General features: G+C 35.4%; 4 protein-coding genes and 1 non-coding gene across 8 annotated transcripts; 1 reads left to right on the top strand and 4 right to left on the bottom strand.

Moving 5' to 3' along the window:
- The first annotated feature begins 854 nt into the window (after window positions 1-854).
- LOC116009478 (NAC transcription factor 56-like) lies at window positions 855-2761 on the top strand. Its single transcript, XM_031248754.1, has 3 exons — window positions 855-1198; window positions 1289-1602; window positions 1702-2761. The coding sequence occupies exons 1-3, from the start codon at window positions 1015-1017 to the stop codon at window positions 2263-2265; spliced, it is 1062 nt and encodes a 353-aa protein (XP_031104614.1). The 5' UTR covers window positions 855-1014; the 3' UTR covers window positions 2266-2761.
- Window positions 2762-8645: 5884 nt separating this feature from the next.
- On the bottom strand, window positions 8646-12577 carry LOC116011181 (peptidyl-prolyl cis-trans isomerase CYP37, chloroplastic). Of its 2 annotated transcripts, none has more exons than XM_031250709.1 (12): window positions 12283-12577; window positions 11465-11722; window positions 11247-11336; window positions 10959-11054; window positions 10686-10793; window positions 10416-10465; window positions 10178-10280; window positions 9760-9813; window positions 9504-9662; window positions 9256-9378; window positions 9110-9159; window positions 8646-9018 (listed from the first exon to the last, which is right to left on the bottom strand). In XM_031250709.1, the coding sequence occupies exons 1-12, from the start codon at window positions 12490-12492 to the stop codon at window positions 8904-8906; spliced, it is 1416 nt and encodes a 471-aa protein (XP_031106569.1). In that variant the 5' UTR covers window positions 12493-12577; the 3' UTR covers window positions 8646-8903. The 2 variants fall into 2 exon arrangements, with proteins under 2 accessions (XP_031106569.1, XP_031106570.1); XM_031250710.1 differs by having other exon boundaries at window positions 11465-11730; window positions 12283-12413.
- Window positions 12578-14538: 1961 nt separating this feature from the next.
- On the bottom strand, window positions 14539-14610 carry TRNAQ-CUG. Its single transcript has one exon. It is a non-coding gene; the product is annotated as a tRNA-Gln (tRNA).
- A 3085-nt stretch (window positions 14611-17695) lies between these two features.
- On the bottom strand, window positions 17696-19576 carry LOC116011445. Its single transcript, XM_031251008.1, has 2 exons — window positions 19122-19576; window positions 17696-19019 (listed from the first exon to the last, which is right to left on the bottom strand). Exon 2 carries the CDS (start codon window positions 18943-18945, stop codon window positions 18067-18069), a length of 879 nt encoding a protein of 292 aa, XP_031106868.1. The 5' UTR covers window positions 18946-19019; window positions 19122-19576; the 3' UTR covers window positions 17696-18066.
- Window positions 19577-23508: 3932 nt separating this feature from the next.
- Window positions 23509-26365, bottom strand: LOC116007188 (PAP-specific phosphatase HAL2-like). Of its 3 annotated transcripts, XR_004095208.1 has the most exons (5): window positions 25993-26365; window positions 24840-25524; window positions 23881-24244; window positions 23719-23734; window positions 23509-23687 (listed from the first exon to the last, which is right to left on the bottom strand). XR_004095208.1 is itself a non-coding variant. In XM_031247803.1 (3 exons), the coding sequence occupies exons 1-3, from the start codon at window positions 26147-26149 to the stop codon at window positions 23941-23943; spliced, it is 1146 nt and encodes a 381-aa protein (XP_031103663.1). In that variant the 5' UTR covers window positions 26150-26365; the 3' UTR covers window positions 23509-23940. The 3 variants fall into 3 exon arrangements, 1 of the variants encoding a protein (XP_031103663.1); XR_004095207.1 differs by having other exon boundaries at window positions 23509-23734; XM_031247803.1 differs by having other exon boundaries at window positions 23509-24244.
- Window positions 26366-26518: the final 153 nt, after the last annotated feature.

Genomic DNA, 26518 nt, shown 5'->3' on the forward strand with positions numbered 1-26518 from the left:
AAAAAAAAAAAAAAAAAAAAAAAAAAAAAAAAAAAAGAAGAGTGTGGTATTTATACAGTATTTTATACTAAAGTTGAGGTATTTTATACAAAAATATAATTTGTTTTAATGATGGTAAATTAATGCTTGCATTAGCAAAGGCGTGACATTTGAAAGCGTTAAAGCCTTATCTCGTCTTATCAACCTTTAATTGTTTGTGTGTTCGCCGGTGGTCCCCACCCCAATCCCCCTCTTCCCCGGGACACGTTTCGCAATTTCCTGCGTTTTCACAATTGGCGCGTGTCCGTTACTTAAAGGTCTAATTCTCAGTTGACGTCATCCCCGGCACTAAATCACCACTTCCGCCACTAAACCTCAAAATTTGTTATTATGGTTTTTGTTATATCACATAATTTCCACTAACGTGGTATATGAACGTTATTTGTCTTTTTTTTTTTTTTGTTATTATTATTAAGGATGTAAATTATTGAAATAATGTGAAATATTTGAAAACACCATTTTTTTTTTCTCTTGTTTACAAAATTTTTATATTTCCAAGGTTTTGAATTAAAATTTTTAAACATTATTTAATAACCAAACACTTCCTTAAACTTATTTTTGGAATTCAGAACAATTTGCCTTTTCTTATGTTTTTTTTTTATGGTCTAACGTCTAATTAACAAGAGATACGTATATGAGTAATGTTGATCGTCTTTTTTAGTTATTAATAGAGAAGGGTTTTTTAAACCAAATGACGGATGTACCCTCAACCAATGACATGGCAGCCGTTGATTGGTGGGGAGAGCCCATGGTAAGATATGACACGTGTAGTGAATTAATCCTTGGTAAACCATATAAAACAAGGGGCGGCTAGCCCACTCTAAGCTGACATTTCGGCTTCTTCAATTCGGTTCCGCTCTCCTCCCTCCCCTGCAAAATTTCCAGAAATCTTTAAAAAGTGCAAATTTGAAAATAAATTTATACGATCGGGGCCCGTGGATTGTTAATTAAGCAACTGATCATCACATCCAATTAATGGAGAGCACCGATTCATCGAGCGGATCACAGCAGCCTCAGCTCCCGCCGGGCTTCCGCTTCCACCCGACCGACGAGGAGCTCGTCGTTCACTACCTCAAGAAGAAGGCCGCCTCCGCCCCGCTTCCGGTGGCTATCATAGCTGAAGTCGATCTCTACAAGTTTGATCCATGGGAGCTTCCAGGTAAGGATTTATTTATTTTATTTTTTTATTTTATTGTGTTACGTGTATGTATAGGTGTTGATGATTATATATATATGATGTTTTTTTTAGCTAAGGCGACGTTTGGGGAGCAAGAATGGTATTTTTTTAGTCCGAGAGACAGGAAGTATCCTAATGGAGCGAGGCCAAACAGAGCGGCGACTTCCGGTTACTGGAAGGCGACGGGGACGGATAAGCCGGTGTTGACGGCGGGAGGGACGCAGAAAGTGGGGGTGAAGAAAGCGCTGGTTTTCTACGGCGGAAAGCCGCCTAAAGGAGTGAAGACTAATTGGATCATGCATGAATATCGCCTTGCGGATAATAAGACCACTAATAAGCCTCCTGGATTGGACATCGCCAATAGATCAAAAGGCGGCTCTTTAAGGGTGAGTTCGTTGTTTTAATTTTCTTCGGATTTTCAGTCAATTTCGTTGGATTTTAATGTTTTATTAAAACTAACGAAAGCTCTGTCCTTTTTCTGACAGCTTGATGATTGGGTTTTGTGTCGTATTTACAAGAAGAACAACTCGCAAAGGCCGTTGGATCACGAGAGCGATGATCTGAACGATATGTTGGGATCGATTCATCCTTCTGTACCATTTGCTCCCCAGCACAAGATGGGACTAAAGCCGCCCTCCAATTATGGCGCATTGCTCCAAACTGATCACATCTTCGACCACGCCTTGGTTCCTAGCGACCCCTCAATCGGCGGCGCCAGGTCGGCTCAGCTCCCCTTTGTCCCGCCGACCCCCAATCTCCTCCCTACAAAGCGGACCCTCCCGGGGCTCTTCTGGAACACCGTTGACGACTCCTCCGCCAATCACCACCACCCCGCCGACGCCTCCCCGGATCCCCCGACCAAAAGATTCCTCGCCGACAACAACGAAACAAGCATTTCTCGAAGCGACGAGCAGAACGGCTCCATAGCCACACTCCTAAGCCACCTGCCCCAAACCCCTTCACTGCACCAACAAACCATGTTGGGGGCCCTAAACGACGGCGTTTTCCGCCAACCCTACCAGGTTTCCGGCATCAATTGGTACTCTTAAACGGCCACCGTGTATAGTAAATGTCCAAAGCCCGGGGGGAGACAAATTAAATATGTAAACACAAATATACACATATACATACATATATATAATTAATAACCACATATAAATATTATAAGTTTAAGTTTAGGCCTAATATCCTCCATCTGTAGCAGATCAGAGTTTTACATGTTGAAGCGGCTGAGCAGCGGATTAGTGGTTGGATTATTGCAGGTACTGAACATCACATATCTATACTGATGATCGGATTGAGGTTTAATTTTGTTGGTTAAGCATGCTAGCTAGCTAGCTAGGGAAAGAAAGATCAGACTGGATGTGAATTGAAGAATTATATTGTTAATTAGGTGGTGATGATGATCATAATATGGTGGATAGGGTTGTCTTTAGCCATTTTTAGGTGAGTCCATATTTTCTATATTGTTTTGGTTCCTCTCTTATTACACACATATATGCAAAACACATATTTTATTATTATAGCATTTCAACTACAACTCAACAATACTGTAATATATTATATACTGTTGCTCTTATTTTAATTTGTATATCAAGGAATTGTACTGTACTTATGTGTAATATTTTTGCTCCTATTAGCGCTTCTCATCACAGACCTTTTTTTTTTTACTCTATATTTGTATACCCTTAAAAAGTTTATATGTATGTATGTATAAAGGTTGAGAGGTGATATTATTATCATGTATTTGTGGATGTAAAATTACTTTGGAGAAATGATAAGGTCGTGATATTTACCATAATTAGATAATGGGATATATCCAGTAATAATATATACACATATGCATGTTGATGTCAGTCTTTGTATGTTGTTGAGGGTAAAATGCATTTGGAAAAATTAATATTTTTATGATCTTATTTAGAAAACTCTTTTATACAGACTTATTTCCTTTTAACAATTTTTAAAATTTTCCCTTTCTTGTGTCTAATAAAAAATTGCATATATGTAATTCCTAAATATATAAAAATCTTATTTCTTAACACTTACTCCCTCCCATTATCAAATTAATTCTTTTTTCTGTATTTTTTTCTTAAATTTTAAATTCATATTCTTTTGTATTTAATTGTAATTTTTTAAAATAATTTTTAAATATATGAATATTATATATTAACACCAAGCTAAATATTATAAAAAGATTGAATTATATATAAAAAAACTTGAGTTAAGTCTAATTAATTGAACTTGACAGAAAGGAAGGGAGAAATTAGTTAGTATTAAAAAATATAAAAATTGAAACATGGTGGAGATAAGGAAGAATTGGAGCATATCTCTAAGAATGAAGTGATAATAGATTATATATAATTAAATCACATAATTTAATTAGAGAATATCTTGATCTTGTTTTTGTATGATGGAGACAATTACAGATGATATCATCATATCATATGCGAGTTGTCGATTTACTAATTGGTGCAAGGATTACCAGATAAATTTAATTACTACACTTTTGATCAATAAAATTCCTGTTTACTAATTAATTAGATTTGCCTTTTCTCCATCTATGAGTTAGGAGGAAAGGTGTGTGTGTGTGTGTGTACACACACACACACACACTTCCATAACCTGATATCATTTACAAATATAAAATGATTTTAAAATTAAAATTATGTCCTATCTATTAATATACACAGGATATACAAGTGAAAGGGATTTGATTTTTTAAAAATAAAATCTGAGGTCGAATTTTATAATAGAGCAGGAGTGTTAAAACTTATATTTTTATGGTATAAGTATTTAATTTAAAAAAAAAAAAAAAGTTAGACTGAATCAATCTCAATTTTGTTGGATGTAACGGAAATTATAAATAGATCGATGTCATTGATCTTATATTCTAGCCTAGTAATATTAGTAATTTAGTATAACTATGATAAATATGTTTCTAAAGGAATTGAGCAAAATGAACTTTTATTTATTTTATTATAATTAGAAGCTTATTTTAAGCCCATAATATGATATAATTTGTTTACTCCGTAAATGATATGTCATTGTTAGGTAATCATGCATTATACTTGAGAAATTGAACATATTTTTATGATCAAACACGTATCCTTATGTCAACACTTCATTTCCTTCCTCTCACCCTAGCAACACTTGCTAACATCAACTCCACAGCATGTTTTACCATTTTTTGAATTCGGCCTTTCAAGCCACAATCCACCAATGTTGTATAGCATTGTACAAGCTCTCTTTTTAAGCATCTAGAATTAAGGAGTAATATATATTGAGAGAACTAATATGATTTCCAAAAAACATATATAGAATAAAATAATAGTTCAATTGCTAGCTATTTAACTATCAAATATGTAGAGCATGAAAAATATGACATCTATTTGAAAATGAGAGGTAAAAATTAAATGCAAAACTAAGAGAGATAATCCGGCCAATCATGTAGGTAGAAATGTTAGGATCAAGCACCACTACTATTGAATGTGTAATTTTATTTTTGTATACTACCACATTTTCAAGAACTAATACTACTGGACTTGACCCTTCATATACTCCTTCAATTTTTTTTCAATAATTTTACTAGCAACCTGGTGTTAGACTTGACCCATTCACGGGTCTCTGCAAACAAGAAGGAAACTCAAAATGAAATCCTCTTTCTTGGTTCACATTCTTCAACGTAACTTCCATACAATTCCCACTCGGTTATCATCACTACTACAGTAATTAGAATTAGCATTTGCTTTTGGACGTAGAAAAAGCAGGTCAGGTAGGGTGCCTCAAAGTCTCCATCGCTAAAACGAAATCTCATCCGTCCTTTAACATAACCTAATCTACATTTATCTCTTCTAATCATGGTTTCAAGGAATGCCAGCCAGCCAGCCTATATATCTAGCTTTTTATTCAATCTGTAAATTATCTCCTAAAATGGGAGCTAGGGGAGATTATTATCCTTCATTAATCAAAGTATGGTCGCGTTAAGTGTCATTATCTTTATAGTTTAGATAAGACATGGGTAAGTTTAAATATTCCATGGGTCACAGCTCTCACATGCATATATGTTGACAACAAGAGGCCACCATACCTCACACAATTCTTTGCTGACTTTGGACCTAGGTTAGTTTCGTTGTCAACAAATGGAATCCTTATCTTAAGACCCAACAATTTTTTTTTTTAAATTTTTTTTTCCGGGTGCTGTTAATCGCATGCTTTTAACAGGGAAAGAGTACAAAACAACCTTAAAAGGATTTCAATTCATTGGACCTTAATTTAGGAATTAATTTGATAATGCAATATTTTGTGGAAATATGTGTCGTCATTATTTATCCTCCATTCTTGTATTCCGTTATTGGTGACTAACTTTATTCGATCCTCCCTCCCAACCCTAACGAACTATCCAATTCCTTTGCATACCGCGGCATCAATTGCCCAACAAAGGGTTTGTCGAGTTTGAAACATTAATTTGGGAGAAGAGTTTGAAACATTAATGTTGCCTATATATCAATTCTTCAGTTTTCTTTCTTTAATTTTACATGTAAATTAAATGCATTTATTATTTTTTCAAAAAAAAATTGCATTTATTATTTTATTTTTTTCTTCAATTTCTCATTTCTCTGAAAAACTGGACCGAGAGCTCATCTAATTAGTAAATAGAAAAATGTTATTTTCTTTTCTAATATAACATTGTTGCCTATATATCAATTCTTCAGTTTTCTTTATATTTTCATGCTTACATGGTTACATATGTAGGGGGTCATGGATGAGTAAATAGAAAAATGTTATTTTCTTTTCTAATATAACATTGTTTGCCAAGCACCGGCCTTATGCTCGATCAGATGACACATTTGTGGTTCTCCTTGAGGAAAGGTCACATGATCGAATCTCTGGTGGTGGGTATTGACTCTTTGGTATACAACAGATGGAAAAAGTATAAAACACACACACACACACATATATATATATATATTCCCCTTCTTCCTCTCTATATATGGAGACGGAGACGAAGGGTCTTTCTTTGAACCATCTTCGTCTCCAAATCTAGTTACGGAGGAGGGAAGAAAAAGACGGTTGTCATCTCTCTTTTTTTAAAAAAATTATATTAATTATTATTATTATTTATTAAAAAAATTTCATGTCATCTGCCACGTAGGACATTTCCGGCGTTTATAGGTTTTTGGGACTGAATGCACAAAAATCACTAGTTTTTTTTTTTTTGAAAACTAGTGATAGACTTAATTGCAAGTCTTAAAAGTTTAATTCCTTAATTGACTTCTCATTTAATGTTCCAAGGTGTATTTGACTCTTTGCCCTTCCTTTTTTAGCATGACATTATGACATTACTGAAGTAAGAGGTACCCAAATCTTTTTCATAAATAGTATGTACAGAATATATGATAAATATATATATGTATGTGCAATACAGGCCATAAAATTATAAATCAATGTCTTATCATTTTATAAACAAGTCACTTCAGTTATTTTCTTAAAAATGATAATTAGGCGACAAATTAAATGAGAGTATTGGTTGAGATTTTGCATCCAGAAAACGTTTGAAAGACTCATAATCAGAATGCGAAAGGTGTATATATATATATATATATATATATATATATATATATATATATATAAAGATTTGGTAGATTGCATGACAAATCGGGCCAATAGGCAACAAAAGTTAATATAGCCCATTATCCACCAGCCCAATGTTTATCACAATCTGTCAAAGTTGGTTTTGTTAGTCCACAATTAGTTGACCATCGTATCTAGGCAAAAACTTGTGTGAGACCGTCTCACCATGAGACGGGTCGGGTCAAGATGCAAACGTAACACTTATATACACAAATATCATACTTATATGCTCAAATGTAATACTAATCAGGAATAAAATTTTTGTTACTTATAAGGGTAAATGTAATACTTTTAAGGGAAAATACAATACTTTTACATTTCGATTTAAAGTATTACATTTTTCCTCAAAAGTATTATATTTGCCCTTATAAGTAAGGGGCATTTGTCAACATTACTCATTATGAAAAATGTATTACTTTTTCTCTTATAAATAACAAAAATTGTATTCTTGATTAGTGTTATATTTGAGCATTTAAGTATGACATTTGCATATATAAGTATGACATTTGCATGGTGCTTTGATCCAACCCGACCCATCTCACAAACAAGGATCCGTGAGACGATCTCACACAAGTGTGACCCTCGTACCTATTAGGTGACTAGGTCAGGACGTCAGGTGGCCATTCCAATTTAATTTTTAAAAATTCAAACTAAAATGAGTTAACTAAAATTCAAGCCCCAATCAAATCATAAATGAAATTATACATATATAGAGTGTAACATGCATTCTCTGTGTTTGCAAACTGAAGGGATAGAATTGTGTTGAATGAGAGAAGAAGCAGCAGCTTGGACATATACAAATAAATTTGGTATATAATGATCAGTAATACTTTTTATTTAAAATGTAATACTATTTAATAAAATTATAAAATTGCAGCTGACTTCTAACCATCTTCATTCAACTTGGTATGTAACAGAAACCAACCCTTATTAATAATTAATTAATTAATGTAGGCGTGTTCATAAAGAAAATTGTGAAGAGTTCACTAAAATAGAATAATATTAGTGATTGGATTAATTAGAAACTAAATTAATGATTAGCAATTCCACTATGGTAAAGGCATGCTAAGGTCAGGTGGTAAGCAAATTCGTGGCAGGTACACGTGATGTGTGGAACGGGTCAAAGTAAAGATCAAAGTACGACAACGTCTGGAACAAGCAAATGAGATTACAAGTCAAAGTATTCTTATTCATACCTTTGGTAGTGCTGTGATGACAACTAAGAAATTTCTGAAGAAGAAGTCAACAGTCAACACACACATATTATTTTGTCACTATAAAAGCCCTCCCAGAACAACTCACCCGCCATCAATTTTCTCCTTCTTCTTCAATACAAATAAAACTTGAAACCGGCCTACATACGCAGTAGATCGATTCCGCGAATGAGTCCTTTAGCCGTGGAAAGGCATCCACTTTCCGTTTCGCAGGCGCCCACCGGCCGGAGCAGGGTGCTTCAGAGGAATTGCAGCTGCCGGAGTGGTTTTCCGGCGTCCCCCAAGTCTCAAATCCATCATCATCATCATGCGAGGCCCGCCGTGAGAGGAGCTCGACAAGGGATTGTGCCATCTCATAGCAGGCTCAGCCGACGACAAGCCAACAAAGAGATCATTAGAAGAGCGATAACACCGCCGGCGCGTCGCCCCACCTTGCGGTGGCTGGATTTTAAGCCAACTCCCAGCCGCCTCTGTAACATGTCTGATGTCTGATTCACATACACCTCATTACTTTTTGATTTTCATATTATTCTAACAATTGGTATCAAAGCAGATCACACATAAATGAATGCTCAATTGTCCAGTGTATAATCTTTTTCTTTTTCAATTTTTAAAGAGCTGTGCCTTTAACTAATAATGTAAAGACCATTATTTATAGTTGTATTCTTCACATACAGCAATACAGTTCATATTACAGTTGAGATAAATAGTACAGAATTACAGTGGAACTTAAATTGACTTCAGCTGGTATGTAATTATTCAAATATGTAGATCATCAAAATATGACAAGTTGGCTACTATCCAGGGGAAGGGGAAGGGGAGTGTGATGGTGAATCGAAATTTTACAAACTCTCTTTTGGTAGAACGAGGCGATCTTGGCCTTCCACGAGCTTTGCAGATCGAATTACATCTCCAGTTTTAATCTGAGAAAGAATTTCTCTTCCAGCTGTGGTATATCTACACGCCAAAAAAAGAACAGAAAAGCTGAAATTATGATTGCCAGTGTCAAAATTCAAACCACCTGAATGAAAAGGTTTGAAGAGCATACCCGAAGACAGCAAATTGACCTTCTTCAAAAGATATGCCTCCTAGGCCAGACTGTTAAGAGAGTTCATTATAATTTGTATACGAGAATGACCTACTAACAAAAATGGTAGGATGCATAGTAATAGACACAACATTAATACCACTTACATTTCTCTTGTCATAAAGATAAAAGAAAAACTGGCTTGGTGATGAGTACTCGTCAGAAACATCACTGTGTGCCATGGCAACTGCACCATAAACTGATAACGGAAGCACAGGAAGCTCCCCATCCTTAGCACACAAAACAAGTTCATATTACTGATTAGATTCACACAAATAAAGGGAAACGAAAACAGGGTATCTTGCTGCTGCTAGCCTTTTATAGCTAACAATTAGACTTAAAGAAGTTAATACACCTGCACACTCAAAGCTGTTTTGTATAGTGGCTCAAACTGCCCAGACGGCATGATCTCTAAGGGAACGCTATATCCAATGTCCTTCCCCAATCTGCTTTCTGTAAGAATTGCTTGATTGGCACAGTTGAGCTTCACACCATCATACGCACCATCAATCACCTGCAGTTGATTATGTTGCTTTTCAAGTCATTCAATAAATACTTATATAAGCGGAACTAGTTAGGACTTAAGATGAAGTGAGATTTCACTACCTTACCAGTTTTGCAAAGTTTCCTGCTGTCAGTGGTGCTGAATAGCCATCTAAAATAACCTGAATAAATGTCATTATTATGTATCAGTTATTGCCAAAATATTTGGCTGAAACAAATTTTACTGCTAGAACAGCACATCCAATTGACCTCTCCTCGAAAATCAGACGCTATCAAACAAAAAGAAACAAATTCATTCAGGAAATGGTTTGTTTTGCAATCAGATAAATAGGCAACATAAAATAAAATGATGATGATAATTCATAGCTTTAACTAGAAAGCGGGAACAAGGATGGAAAACAAATATTAGCTTCACATCATGAGAAAACTTTAAATGCTGATGGTTACTATGAAGCAAAATTCTTTCATCATATTCAAGAATCGAGAGAGAGGAAGAAGTTGTTTGTGAGGCCATGCAGCCACTACCTGAATTTTTGTGATGCTCTTTCCTTCACCACCAGATTCTGGAGAAAACATTGAACCATCTCCCTTCTCAACTGTGAATTCGACCATTCCTCTTCCTGTGAGCCTAAGAAATTCAGTAGAACATTGTGACACAAGTACTTTTCTCATGTAACACCATAAGTAGGCATCTACCACGGTTTGCCAATGAGTGGGAAAATGCAGAGTGAAACCATATAGACATAGTTTCTCAAAGCTTTACCTTGGATAGTTCAAGTACTGTTCAGGCAACAAAAATGATAGCCCCGGAGCCTGTCACAAAGACATCCTTGAGATATTAATAACCATTTCATAGCACGCTGCTTATAGTCCAATTGATTACCACAGTCAATATATAAAATTTGTTCAGGGACAAGAGAGTCTGTGAGACCACAATTATGGTAAATATTTATTTGGTCATTTGAACACTCTTAAAGGACACACAAATTACCCATACAAGGATTAAACATATGACGGGACAACAAATATATACCTGTAACAACTCCAACTGTGCAACAGTATCTAATGAAGATGCAAGACCTACTGAGACCTTATCCGGATCCTTATCCTTTATAGACTCTATAAGGCTTTGCAATCCACCCTGACCATCAAGCGAAATGCCATTGTCATTATAGTGGTCTCTGCATATGTAGATAGTCGATGAAACTTCTAGTCTAGATTTTGATCAAATGCATACAAGACCGACTAATAACTTATCGTAAACAAAATACCCCCAACCAAAGAAGCTAAATCTTGTCTAGATTACCTTGCCATCAATTAGAGATGCATATAAGACAGAACCATTTTCTCTCAAGTCAATAGGTATACTGCCCAATATGGCTTCCTTTTCATCCGTTGCAATCTGAAGTGTGAGAAAAAAAATGATTTGAACAATCAAATTAGATTGCTGCCCTTTTACATGGTTAGATGGCCACCCCACATGCAGTAGAGGATAGTGCCTTTGGTAATAAGATCTCCCTCAAGGGATTTAGCAACTTTTGTGTTCTTGACTTATTTGTTTGCCTCAGTTATTCATAAGAAAATTATGTCTTACCTTAAGAGCTTTCTTCACATTACCCTCCATTGTTCCGAATGGTTTTCTCTGTGGAATCCTTAGCAAGTACGAAATGTCCTCAAGGGATTCCTATGTCAAAGAGAGAGTGTCAGAGAGAGGAACTTCAATTAAAAATTTTAAATAATACGGAGTAATAAAAATTACAAATTATTATTTAAATGAACAAAACTAGGTGAGCAGAGAAAATAGTGGCAAACCTGAATAGCTTTCATACTGGTGTTTGCTGGGATAGCTCTTCTCAGAGCCAATTCACCTGTTCTAGGAAGTTTTGTCTCTGGGGAATAAAGTACTGCCTCCGCAGGTGAAACACCCCATGATTCCCAACCAGACAATGGAACTGGACATGCAACTTGAACAAATATAATGAACACAGCTATTGCTGTCTCAAGTCGTTTCATTCCATGTTCCAAAAACCTTGACAAACTGGAGACTGTAGTAAGTCTTTTTGTCAAATCCTGCATAACTGAAAACTCATTTCAGTAGCCCGAAGAAAAAGAAAATAGCATTTTCTCAGTGTTCCACTCATCCTGGATATGGCATTCTGTGTATTTCAGTGGGCAAATTGAGTTTGCAGAGGGAATTTGAGATAACTGCTGCTGAAAAGAATGCAATATCTTTTTTTTTTTTTGCAGACTAGTAATCAAGTCTAAGAACTACCCGAAGCACCAATGGATGGATATAAATAGTCAACTGTTTTAACAACCTAGTAGACCATAAAAGCAATGATTCTAAAAATTCATTGAAATTGGCCAATGTAGGCTGCACGGAGGCAGTCAAAATGAATGAAGTCTGAAACAAGATCAAACCTTTGAAGCGGAATCAAGAGCAGAACAGACTCAACTAACTAAAAACCCCAATAGAGCCAAACAGATAAAGAACAAATGGAAGGAATTCCAACATATATTAAGAACTACAAGTCTAATTGTGTGAGGCCACAGTAATTGTAAATAAACAATTCCACATATAAGTAGTCGGCATTGCAGCATAGACAAGGAATTATTCGAATCCGACTAACCAATGAAGGATCTATTTTCGCAAGAAGAAGCGTAAGCCCATGATGATTTGGTGTTGCGGAGGTTGTTCTTCTGCAAAGACGACGGGCGAAGGGAAGCATGCAATGAGTGGAGAAAAAGGCGCGTTTTTGGAGAGAAGGCGAGAAGGAGACTCTGAGAAGAGCTGCGTTGTGCTTGTGAGAGATGAAGGAACAGACTGAAGGGTGCGCCATTGAAGAGAGTGGTCGGTAGTTGCTAGGATTTTGACGCGCCTCATCCAAACTCTATCCTATTCCTTTCTCGCGCATTTTATACGCACTTCTGTGGTGCAAGGAAGAAGAACGTAGAGACGTCTTTACACTCATCGTGACACTCAGATTTTGGTGAAGTTATTTTCACTTTTGATCTCATATTATTATTTTTACATTTAGTTTTTGATTATTAAAATTTTCAGATTTCTTTCAAAATGAGTTTTCTACTTTTTCCGTAAATTTGATTTCACTATCAAAAAATAATTTATTTCTGACAATGAAATAAGTTGAGAATTTTTTCTTCTAAGATGTTGCTAAAAGCATTACTGACATACTTATCCCGTATTTACGTAGTCGAAAATTATATTACTAAATTATTATTTTTTTTAAAAGGAAAATCAATATTTTCCGACATTGAAATTTTCGTTGTAAAAAGATGTCAAAACCTTTCGATCATAGCCAATGACCTTGTGGTCTAGTGGCATCCGGTGTTCCGATTTATAAATATGTACACTACATTGTAACAGAGTAAGTAGTACTCTGGAAAAAAAAAAAAAAAAAAAACAACCTTTTGATCATAGAAAGTCAAATATTTATGACATACTACGAACATATGCAATGTGTTGGATATGCCCAAAAATAAATAAATCCATGACTTCCAGAAAAAGCCCCATGTTTCTGGGCTGTTTTTGAACCTAGAAACATGGGAAGTTCTTCTGGGCTTGAATAAATTAAACCCAGAAACTTTTTTTTTTTTTTTGGTTCAAACAGAACCTGTAAGAAATAAACCAATTCTTCTTCTTTTTCTTTATGAGTTTTGATTTTATCAACGTCCAGGAATAATTGTATATTTGTATTGTTTAGGGTGCTTGTTTATTTTTATCTCTCATGGTATTTAAAATAAAAAAGGAAAAAATTGAAAATTGAAAGGATATTGTCTATATTTAGTATAAATGTAGAGGTCATTAGTATTAATTTAAAATTTTTAGTTGAGATGTAACACATTATTCAATTTGATATCAAAGTTAAATCCGTACAAAAAGTTACGGATTGAATTTGAACATTCGCACTAATCAATAAAAGAGAGTATATTCATGTGTTGCTTGTGGTTCATCAAAATGTTGTAGGTTGTTGATATATATATATGATATTAATTACAGATTAATCCTATCTGCTGCGGGCACATGAAGAAATCGCAGTATTTGGTATGACTCAAGGAGATGTTTGGCACACTAACTATATGTGTACGTGTGTTTTATTTGCTTATGCAACAGTGTATTGAATTGGTGTTATTTGAAATAATTTGAGTGATTCTTACTTTTCGACTAAAAATATAAACTAATAATTGAATTATACATTGATAATGTATAAATCGACTAAATGCTTAATATGTCCTCTCATGTATGTAGTATGCGAGTTAGTTAGATTTTTTTTCTTTTTATTTGATTGATTCTAATACAAGAATGTGCTCTGATCTACTTTAACTAAATATATTTAAACTACTAGCTAAATTATTGCACATTTATATTTATATATAGCATATATTCAATACGGATGAATACAAACTTCATTTAATAAATAGGGATGAAAAAGAGTCATATATGTTTTGCTTTTTATAGAACAAAAGTTTTTAACTTTGTTATTTCACTGATCTAGTCGAGTTTTGATTATGGCCTAACACTCAGTTCTTCATATTTAAGCAAGTGACATTTCTACTTAAGTTGATGCATTTAAAACTCAATCCCAAATAATACTGTTATTCATAGAAAGACAACATATGAATTACCGCCTTTAGGACTCAAACAAGTTCAAAATTTTATGTTCTCTAAATATCGTGTGTTCTAGAAATTTAAAATGAAATTGCTACAGGGAAAAAAAATATTTTTAACAAATATTTTTTAAAAAAAGGGAAAAGAAAAAGTGAAGTTTCCAACGCAGAGAAGTCCATGCTAAAATGAGTATAGTATATAGAAATACAAATAGAAAAAAGAAAATTAAGTAGTAAAAAAAAAAAAAAAAAAGGAAAACAGGTCCCACCGAGATTTGAACTCGGGTTACTGGATTCAGAGTCCAATGTCCTGACCACTAGACCATGGGGCCACTTATCCGTTTTGGGCTAAGTATTTACTATAGTAGTTAACGAGTAGGATAAAAATATCAGAATTTGGAGTCTCAATCAACAGTACCATCTGCCCACCCCACTAGTGTTTAGAGGAGTGGATGAAATTTGAACTTTGAGCTGAAACATCATTCACATCGATCTACCAAACTTTTCCCCTTCCATACACAATGCATTCAAACACACCACCCATCTTTTTACTTATAGCTTTGACACTTTGGCCCATAGCCTAACCTTTTTATTGGAAACATTTGATTCATCCAAAAATACCTACCTTCTTCACAAACTCCCCTTTCATAAACAAATTCATTTCTTGTTTTCAAACAAATTTGTTTTTATTAACTAAATCCAACATATGTAAATGAACACAAATATAGCGAAATTAGTACGGGTTTTAACACAAATTTCAGAACTCGCCAAATTTGAATAAACCACTACTCGTTGGAATTCATTGATTATACCCCCATATTTATCGTCATTCATGTTTCTTACTTTATTTTATGTATTTCAAAAATAAAGAGTATTTGCACAAACATACAATTTTAGAACTCATGATTGTGTAATTGTGTTATTGAAGCTAGTTAGGCAGCAAGAATGAATGAGGTTATATTGTAGCAGTACGTGGGGAGCTTTACTCTTCTTTGGCCACCAAAATATTGTCTCAACAGTCCACTACTTTTTGGGATTAAAATTAGACAAAGCTGAGCAGGAGTAGGACCTACCTTTGATTATATCTTCCATTTCCATGAATTCATCTACTATTGTATTCAATACAAACACCAAATTATCAAACCAATAATAATAATGCATCAAAACCAAAGCAACACATGACCTTTGTCTTTAATCTTGGATTTGAAACCACATAAAAAGGAAGGAGAAATCTTAAATTCACAAAAATTAATATACTAGGCTTGCCTCCAGGGACCAGGGGTGTTTTTGACATTATGCCCCTTCATCCATGTGCCTTGTGCAAAGGCTACATCAGCTATACATGTGCAAAACAATTCCACAAATTAAAATTGGAATTTTTATCAAGAAATATTTATAAATATATAAATGAATAAATGTATAAAGTCTTTTAACTCCAAACCCCAAGAGTTTCAAAAATTACCTTATTTACCTCTGTTTGAGTATGGCAGCCATAGCCTACACTCTTGCAGTGGGATGGCCGTTTGGGATAGGAGATTAGAAAACGACATATCAGCCTTTGGAGTCACTGCTTTAAATCCTTTAATATCTACTCTTTTAATAATAATAATAATAATAATATCTTGGTCAAATATTGGTCTATTAATAAATAATTTTAAATACTTATAGGGTGTGAATGAGATTGTTCGAGTTTTTATTCAAGAAGATAACTAATATTAGTATTTGATGGTGAGTCGATTGGCTGGGAAAACCTAGATGATTAATTTTAAATATCCAATTCAAAACTAATTTAAAGAGTCAAACATATGTAACAGATTCGGACATTTGGTTGAATATGGAGTCCAACCAACTCAAAAAGTCAAGCATTTGGTGTGCACTATGTTTAAACTTCACTCACCCTGGATGCACAAGAAAATGGTGCATCATGGTGTACCAATGACATTTGATAAATTTTAATTATAATTAATGAATTTTTTATAGTTTCGATAATACTGAATATAACTATGAATATATGTATATTAGTTTGTGTTGAAAATTTTAAAGATATAACCTGGGGTGTGGCTATGTCGCAAAGAACTCATTCATCCTTAATCAAAGGTCAAGCCTCAATGAATTTAGATTCTAATTAAGTGAAGAGATAAGATAAATTTGGTATGTACATTCTCAAAATGGTTATATTTAGTCTTCATTTATTTGTCTTTATTATAGGCTTTGAAGTGATTTAATGGAATGAAATTGATGTTTTGTTGTTGTTGTTGTTGGAAATTGGTTGGGAACTTAAAGAAAAAGAAGTAAAAATTAAATTTGCTATAAAATATCTATGTACTATTTTCAAATCTATTTTAGTATATATGATTCAAGTAGCATGAAAATGTTAAATTTTGAAGATTATAACACTTGTTAAGAGACTTAACCTAATTTAGAGTTTAAAATTGTTGAAAATAGCTATCAATATATATAATTGTTGTAATAAATTGAGAATAATTCATACTCAATATTTTGATCATATTATCGTAACAAACAATAATTTATGCATTTGTAGAAGCATAGAAACAGAATTACCACTTTTATGAGTACAATAATCCATCATGTTACTTCTGTTAAGGCTTTACCTTGTGAACAAAAGTAATTCCAATATCGCTAAAAGTAGGACAACATCGAATCCCCGATGTTTGAGGTTTTAATTTTCAAGTTGAATTCATCACAATTTTCTGGGTTATTTAGTTTTGGACAAAGTTATAATGAATCCAACCAATTCAGTGGGTGTTAAATAAGTGTCACGCAGGTAGTTGGAGTTGGAATTCAGGCATTTAGTTGAAGAAATGGCAGATAGACATCCCTTTATCCTATGCCATTCATTCAAGGAATTACAGAATTGGTTGGGCACGGCAGAAAGGAGAAAACAGTGAAACTGTATGTGATGAATGATAGAAAAGCATTATGATATCATTGATGTTGGCACATGATAGATAGTGTGATACCCAAAGCAAAAGGGCCATTCCTTAGCTTAGCTAGCTTGCTGCAATTTAATACCCATTCCCCACCTGCATGCACTTCCCTTTCATACTCACATTGCTGTCAAGGTGTCTCTGATTTTGACCATTTAGCAACCCTTCCCGGCCATTTCCCTACCTTTATACCAACACACTACAAAATTCTCATCCCCCACTCCACTCTCTTTTACTTTAATTTAATTTCAAATATTTGAAACTAATAGTGCAACAACCACTCGACTTGTTACCTAAGTTCAAATAATACATTATTAGTTATCATAGGTAGAGAAATTTTATAATGTCATATATTACTTTGCAAATTCATACGAGAGACTGTATAACTTTACAAACACGTAATACACCCACATCATTGTAAATTGTTCCTCTCAACATCACAACAGTATTAAAATCGTACACTATACTCTTGTATGTTAAACATTCAAATTCAAACATTATAAATATAATAATATGCATGAGAAAACCTCCATTTAAATGGGGTACAAGTTCAGCTCGACTCTTAAATGGTCGAAACATAATTTAACTACCCAGTACCATAGAGGTGTGGTACCCCATAAAGACTATATATATATATATGTATGTATTTTTTTTTTATGTAAACATTATTTTGGGATTTACAATGCATCTGGTTCCACTTTGTTTCCCCAGATATTTACTGTGCCTTATACTTGATATATATATATGAAAATAAAAAGATTTAAGGAAATAAGCAAATTGTGTTATCTCCTTAATTTCTCAAGTTTCCACTCTTCTTCATGGATAGGATTGTGGGAAGCTTTAGCAGATATTGTTGAATCTCCAATCCAGTCTGACTTCGAAGGGCCCCACGTAATGCTGACTTGGCTTCCGGAATGATACGATGTGGCTGCTGGCCATGTACGCCGTGACCCGCTCCGAGACCCGAATGTCCTCCATTTTCAGAACTTGAAGTCTCTTCACGTATTCCGGTACGTGGACTAGGTCCCACACCACCCCTACGCCGCCGGGCTTCAGTACCCGCACCGCCTCCTCTAAAACCCGCATCCGCTCCGCCTCCGCCGCCGCCGTCCGCGGGCCGAGCTCCTTTCCCACGGTGTGCACGAACGCCGCCGACGCGACGACGTCGAAGCAGTTGTCGGCGAACGGAAGCGTCCTCGGGTCGCCGGCGCGGCACGTGACGTACTCCTGGACGCCCTCCATTCCGGCGGTGCGGAGGACGGAGAGCGATCGGCTTTGGGCCGGGTGTAACCCGACGACCCGGCCGGAGGACCCGGATTTCTTGAGCTGGAGCGCGACGGCGTTGAGGAGGATCCCCCGGTCGCAGCCGAGGTCCAGGGCGTGCTTCACGGTTGACCAGTCCCCCACGGCGTTGACCATGCGCTGCGCCATTTCCCAGTGGAGCGGAACGGAGGAGTAGAATATGTTCCCGGCGGCCACGAAAAGGCAGACCGCCGAGAGGGCGGTGACGGAGCCGGTGAACCCCGCGGCGAAGCCCGCGAGGCCCGGCCCGGGCACAAAATGCTGGAAAAAGCAGCATATGGGCTCAAAGTAGATGAGAAAAAACACGGAAAGAGCGGAGAAGAAGACGGCATGGATTAAGAGAAAGAGAGGCGTTTGCCAATCATCGACGCCGTAAATCCCATAGATCTGATTCCAATCTCTGCCCGTCTTCCCCATGCTTCTTTTCTTGAATCAAACACTACAAATTAAAGGTCTCACCTTTGAATCTTTGATAATATATTCCTCAAAATCTGCACTCACCCACAATTTCAATCATCAAAAAACATGATTGCGGAGTAAAATCCAAGCAAAATTCTCAGGAAAAAATGATTGAGTCTGACATTTACACTTACACTAGTAGTGTAGATACTAGAGAGGTCCAAGATTTAAGTAGGCAACAGATTAAATCGGGTAAATCTAGCTAGCAACTTTCAAAGTTTGGCTGCTGCCTACTTCCATTTTCGGAAACAGAGCAAAGGAATGAAGAAGAGCAGAGTGGGATGCAATCAGATCCGGGGAAGGAGAGAGAGAGAGAGAGAATAAATTGGAGATCCCAACACAACACGGTAATAAGACTGTATATGACAGAGGACAGTAGTGTACAGAAGATGAGGAAAAGATTAGTGGTGGGATCAGGGATGAAGATGATGAAAGGTTTTGAAGTCGGAGAGTAAATATATGTCAGCGACGCGGTTTGTGTGAGCCCTGAATTTGTATATATTGGTGTAGCTTTTTTCCCACTTGATTCCAACTTTTTTCTTGTTTCTGCGAGTGGAGAGTGGAGACTACTCAGCAGATGAAAAGAAAAGAGAGGAATATATATTACTCCGTATTATGTAGGGGCATACATACGATACATAGATTGGCGTATTCTGGGTGCTATATATATATATAATATATAACGTAGGGTGTCAAGTGTCAACTCTGAGCATTGGAAAATTGGAATGGTAAAACACAAGAGGGGGACCCGGCGGGTTGGAAGCAACGACCCGATCAACTGACACGTAGGGAACTGGTCTCCTTCCCTTCATCATTTCCCCTTCATGCTCTGTCCTCCAAATGGATGTTCCTTTTTTTTTTTTTTAAGTAAAATAGATTTCCAATTTGCTATAGACGGACTAATCATAAATTTCCAGAACTCGTATCCAAAAGTAGCTATATGAGGTAATCATTAGCCGTCCCGATAGTTCTCAAATTTTCACCCCTTACATGTACACTTTGTGCACAAGGGGACTTTCAGTTTTCAGGTTCCTAGTGGGATTCAAAACCCACAGTATTGTTGGAGTTTTGATTTGATAATCAATTTTGATGTGTCAGATTAAGAAATGTTTACTCTAAGAAATAATAATGATATCATTTTCTATTTTTGCATGACTAATAAATCTTTATTTTCCTATAATTTTATCTAATTTAGTAAACAAAATATTAAGCAATTTACAAATATTTGATAATAATAAATAGTATATAAGGTATGGAATATACAAACTGAGACAGAGATAATATAAGATATTCACCTTTTGTCACATATTAAGTTTTGCAGGCTCTGTCAAATCATATGAATCAATGGTTATTAAATACACAATTGAAGTTACTTTTTTTGGGGGTATTGGACTGTAACCTTAGGATTAACGTAAATTTATCATTTTCCTTTGAACTGAAGAATTATTATACTCTGTAAAAGTTTGTTTCTATTATTGTTTCTCTGTCATGATGTCATTTTTAAGGTTTGTCATTTTGTTACAAATTTCCAAGGACGGATACCGGATTTGTATGTAACTGAGGCAAAGTCTTAGCAGTAAGCTCCGCTAATTAAGGGGTTTATCAATCAATGACTATAAAGGATTATATAAATATATGAATAGGATGCTTCTCCTTTAATAATTACCCTTTCCCTTCACCGTCTTACACTCTTACCCCAGTCGGCAGTCGCAAACCATTTGTTTGATTACCCTTTTCTCTAAATTTAAATTACTCAACAATATTATATTTCTTTTAGTATTTGATAATGATAGAGATTTTTTAATTATCATGTCTAGAGAATGATGAGATTGAGATTATTACTGCACTGTTTTCATTCAACTTTTACATTTATTCAAACAATCTTTTAGAAATCTTTTGTCAATTTTACTCCCAAAATGTTGAATTCTCAATCGTACCCTAAGGATCTCCGCGCCTCGTCCGAACAAAGCATTTGAGAATATGTAAATCATGGTAACTCAACTAAACACGAAGACTAGACATTTGCTTAGGCACAAGAAGCCCTCTTCACTTTGAGAGGTTGCCTCCACACCGCCGCAAATGAGACTCAATCCCTTGTTTTTGCTCATAAACTTCACTCCGTGACCAGTTGAGGTACCCATACAGGCATCAATTTTTTAATACTTTGTCATAGACTCATAGTGCAATATTACTCTCCCCTTTCATATATATATAGAATATAGATTAGGTCCAAATGAGAACCTTTGTCAACATGTGAATCTGTGTATCGTTATGCACCATTAATATTGCTAGATTTTGTGATTTATAATAATTTTGACCTAATAAATATATATTATTGCATCATTGCATGATTACACAACTGCACCGAATACACCATTCTATAATTCCACATACTTTGACCATCCAATCTCACATCTCAATAGTGCATAAGAATTCATATCTCACATCTCAATAGTGCATAAGAATTCATAAGTTCACACTGAAACGTCCGCACATAACCGGACCTTATATATATTAAAAGGGTGAATATTAGGATGATATAAAAAGGTGTTAAAGTAGGTGGATATTTTGAATAATAAGAAGCGCCGATGCGTGGATTCCAAAGGTGAAGAACGCGGGAATTCCAGAATATAAAATTCCAAAGAAAAGGTGTTTCATTTCCATCACCTCACCGTCAAAAAGAAAAATTACAATTAAAAGGCAAATATATATGTTTCAGTATAATATTTATTGCAATCAAGAGCTAAAACCACAAAACTAATTTTACTGACCTCTTCCACTTCCAACTTAAAATTTTATTTTACTTTTATAATGAAATTATTTTTTTGAAGTGATGGTCCATAACTTATTTTATATTTTATGTAGTATATTATTTCTTTCATATTACTAGCGAAAGAAGTATCATTATTCTATTCTCTATTCCTTAACATGTTTAGCTTATGATTATTGTTAAGAGATGAACTTTTTATTTTATGTTATATCATTAAATCAATATAAGTCAAAAATTAAAATATATACTCACAAAAAATATATATAATAAGTTTTTAAATAATTAATGAAAATGGTAAGAACCGCACAAATAATAATATATTAGTACCAATAATTACTTTTCGAGTTAACTAGTATACCTAGAAAAATGAAAATGTATAATCAACTATGTATTGTCACATTTAGTCTTATTTTTTAATTTTATTATATTATGATCAGAACTTTCATTTTCTTGTTATAATTGATTCTTTGTTTAGATTTGTTATTCCACTATTAACAAAAAAAAATTAACATGTAATTTCATTATTCAAGTATCTTTAAACCTAATTAATTCTCTATTCAGACTTTATCATTGTGCCTTTCTTGCGACCTTATTTGTTTTTATACTTTAGTGAATAGTATCTCTTCATGTTGAGCAATAAAGTATCCATTTAGATTGACTATAAAACAAGTTGTAATTTGTTGGTGAATTACAAGTAGGCAAGAAAATGAAAGTCGAGATGTAATATTGTAATAAGATTTAAAAAGATTAAATATGAGAATGTTACTAACTTAATGATTAAATTTTGAAATTAATTCATGTATAGTACTCCGTATAACAATGATTAATTGCAAAACCTTTGTAGTATAGCTCAAAAAAAGGGAAAACAAATGCAAGTAGACAAGGAGCATAAAACTCGGTACGGAATGACAAAAAGCAACAACCTCGGATCTTCAATCAGTCAAGGATATCATATGCTTACCCGAAACAAAATCTGATAAAATGCAGAAAATATGATTCCAGCCGCGCTTTACGTTTTCCAACACCTTATTCTATATTTGGGTGCAAAGCACAAGGTAATACTAACTTAATTAGCATTTAATTATGATTCCAGTTCATTTTTAAAAAATATAAAATTAAATTCCCCTAGCATTAATAAAATTTGATAACCTGTTATTTTTCTTTTTAAATAAAGAAGAAAATGAAACTAGAAGTCACTATTATATAAATCTGTGAAATGACTATTTCAATAAAATCCTAAACATAGCCATAAAATTCAAGATGGGTTATATTAAGCATGAATGTCATTTAATCAGCACATCAAGTTACTTTTCTATAAGGCTATTAGCAAATCGAGTTCTGGGTAAACTACTTGTTTTCGTGTTGAGTTAACAGTTCTACTTTTCTATTTATATCCGGCATATCAGTTAGGTGAAAAGAAAAATCTAATGTTGAATTTCAAATTAAAAAAAAAAAAAAGATTTAACATGTGGGTAGAATAGGCCATTCTCAATTTATTTATATTGTATTTTTAATTATGAAGTGCCAATTCATGGGAAATATTAGAATCCATACTCATTCTACTTGAAAGCTTCAACAGATGTTTGACTTATTATAAAAATTGGCCCAACAAGAGTGAGATTTACCCAACCCAACTCATGCCGACAATTAATTGCATTCACAAATGTTGACTTCTCAAACTTTGAAACTTATTAGTATCTTATCTACCAGAATTACTTTTATTTGCAAAGTAGGCATATAGCCCACAGGAAGAACACTTCAAAGTATGTGCTGGATCTCATTGACTTCTGCTAACATAGCATCAAAGTTCAAAAAGTTTAATGTTAAACCATTAAATATATTATAGAACAGCCAGCCCCCAACATTGGGTCTGGTTCTTTCAAATTTTTATTGTCTTGAAAATTTACAGTCTCTCTTCCATTTTCTCTTCTTCAAACAAGGGGGAGTATAGCCGCTGATTCAGAACAGTGTTCATCTCTGCAATCAACTACATTTTGGTGAACTTCAACTATGCTTTTCAAAGCAAGCAGTTTTATTGAGGCAGTAGAATAGTCATGACTCATCAGCAGTGAAAGTGTGGGAGATGTTTACGGGGAAATGTTCAAGTTATCGAAATCACTTACCGAGCTGCAAGCACTGCGATGGCGTTGCGCCACTGCCATGATATTGGAGCAGAGAATGGGTTATAGATTAGATGATTCCCAGCTTGCATAAACAGCTCCAATAATCGCGTCATGCAGCTTCACTCCGGAGCAAGCTACTATTCCCCTGTCAAGACCTTCAAGGTATACCCCCCTTGAAAAGTCAAGCGGGCGTCCTCCTGCATCGGTTACCACACCCCCGGCCTCCTCTACAAGAAGAACACCGGCAGCATGATCCCATATCTTTTCCTTATATCCAGCTCTTGCAAATTTCATAAAAATCTCTGCATTTCCACAGGCTATGGCAGCATACTTCACCATGCTATAGACGCGCAAGGGCTGCTTCCTGCCAATAGTGACTACAATATTAGAAGTGGCAGGTATGCCATTCCTCAAAACACGTCTATAATGGTTCAAATGTTGAAGCTTCTAGCCCCAACATAAAGATAGAGACAGAACTTCTTAAGCAAATCTGGATAACGTTGAACTCACTAATACTACTTAATAATTGTCTGAGAGGAGACAAGGGCTCACTCAAGGTATTGAGCTGAGATTTTTAGCAAAACTCAATTCAAATAAGGAGTGTCAATTATTACATCCAGTGGATCACTTAAAACAACCAAAACCATCATAAAGGGGAACATGTCCATCTTGTGTTCAGAAAGGGACAATTGGTACTTTCATTTTGTTAAGTAATTCACTAATCTTAAACTCATAACCTTCCGAAAGATGACAATGCACTAACTATTCTACATCACAGTTTTGAGCATAATCAAAGCCAATTCTTTTCCACATCCAGTGCCACTACTAGTGTAAGACTTAGCGAGAATACCTAGTCCAGCACTGTATTACACTTGCTGAAGTTTTGATGAACAAGGAATATTCTTAAGTAGAGAACAGCAAACCATGAATATTTAAAAGGAGAAATTGCATTATGAAACCTGAGCCCAACAGAAGAAGCAAGTCCAGCTGTGAAGGAATGGTCTGTATTAGCTCTCTCTACTGGCTCACAAATAGTCGCCAGTTCTGGATCATCAATAGAAGAAACCCGTATTTCTCTTGCAAAGTTTGGCCATTCAAACTTCTTGTCAGTGTCAACCAGTGGCTGCATCCAAGCACGGCCACAACCTCGACTTGTGTACATGACACATCCTTCCTCATGCTTTCCCGTGGAGGTCCAGTATATGTCCGGCATTGTATGATTCTGCTGATTTTGGTTATTAAACTGCTCCTTCATTGGATAATTAGGACATCCTAGCACTCCAACAACAACTTCTCCATTATCAACCAGTGCTAAAGCAACAGCATATTGATCCCGACGCACAAACCCCAGTGTCCCATCAACAGGGTCCAGCACCCAATGCCTGCCAACAGGACCACCACTCGAATTGCATCTGCTAATAGCTTCAAGAACTTGTGATCGTTCCAGAGCTACACTGGGACCCTTTAAGCCATACCTAGGTGCTTCAGCCAAGCATTCATTCACTGTGCTGATGACTTTATCCAGTATCCCAGCTGATTCAGACTTTGAAAGAGTTTGAACATCCTCTTCAGCAACTATAGACACATTTTCACCACCAAAATTTTCAGACAGCATCCAACTCACTGTTGCTTGGACACTCCAATCTTTTCATGCAAAAGAATCATGCAAGAGCCTGTTAGACAGACATAGCATAACTTCCCATATTTAAAGGACTCGGCAGATAGTTGGGGCAAATGACACAGAACAGGAAATAAAAAAACATATACTATTAATTAATTAAAGATTTGTCTGACAGAGACAAACTCATCCTCCCACACAGTGAAATTGGGTACTCAAATAATCTTCTTTAATAACAATGATCACATTTCTTTAATCTACATAGCGGTTCATTCATTCTTATACTACCACACAAATTTCCCCACTTCCACGGTAGCAGGAGGATTAGTATCCTAGATAAAGCATGAAGAACACTACATACAGTAGAAATGGGAGCAACATTCTATGAATCTGCTACTAGAAGCAGAAAGAGATTGAGAAAGACAATGAAGAGTTAGAAGGGAAATTGAGTGGGACCAAAAGAGATGAAAAAATAATAAAGCATGAAATTGAACCTGCGACGGTTACAGGGGAATCGTCGTCCTTGGACTGAACCACATCATCGGAAATGGAAAAAGCTAAACCCTTCTGCACCTTTTGACAGAGAAAACAAGCCATATGTACCACCCGAACCGCCACATTCAACTCCTCAGAGTACTTACCCTTGTCCATGACTTACAATTTCTCAAAAGAAAACAAAAACCTCCCCGCCCTCTTTCCTGGGAGCGGTGAAACGGGCGGATGGATCGGATGTCTGCAAGGAGATGAAAACGTAAAAGCTACGGGTGAAGAATTATGAGTGGGAACACATCGCCGCATTACTGTGTATTTGGAGATCCAACTTTTCAACAACGATGAACGGTTTGCATTTTGTGTGAGAAAAGAGAAATGTTGATACCGTTGCCACTCCCACACACCAACTCCCTATGTATATAATTTTCGAGTTGGATATTTGTGGGGTTGCCTGTGAGAAAAATTATAATGCAAGGAAATGGGCTTTTGGCCCAATGTTCACGGAGACAGACTTGAAGTGCTATGGAC

Source organism: Ipomoea triloba, chromosome 2, assembly GCF_003576645.1.
Source record: "Ipomoea triloba cultivar NCNSP0323 chromosome 2, ASM357664v1".
Taxonomy (NCBI): domain Eukaryota; kingdom Viridiplantae; phylum Streptophyta; class Magnoliopsida; order Solanales; family Convolvulaceae; genus Ipomoea; species Ipomoea triloba.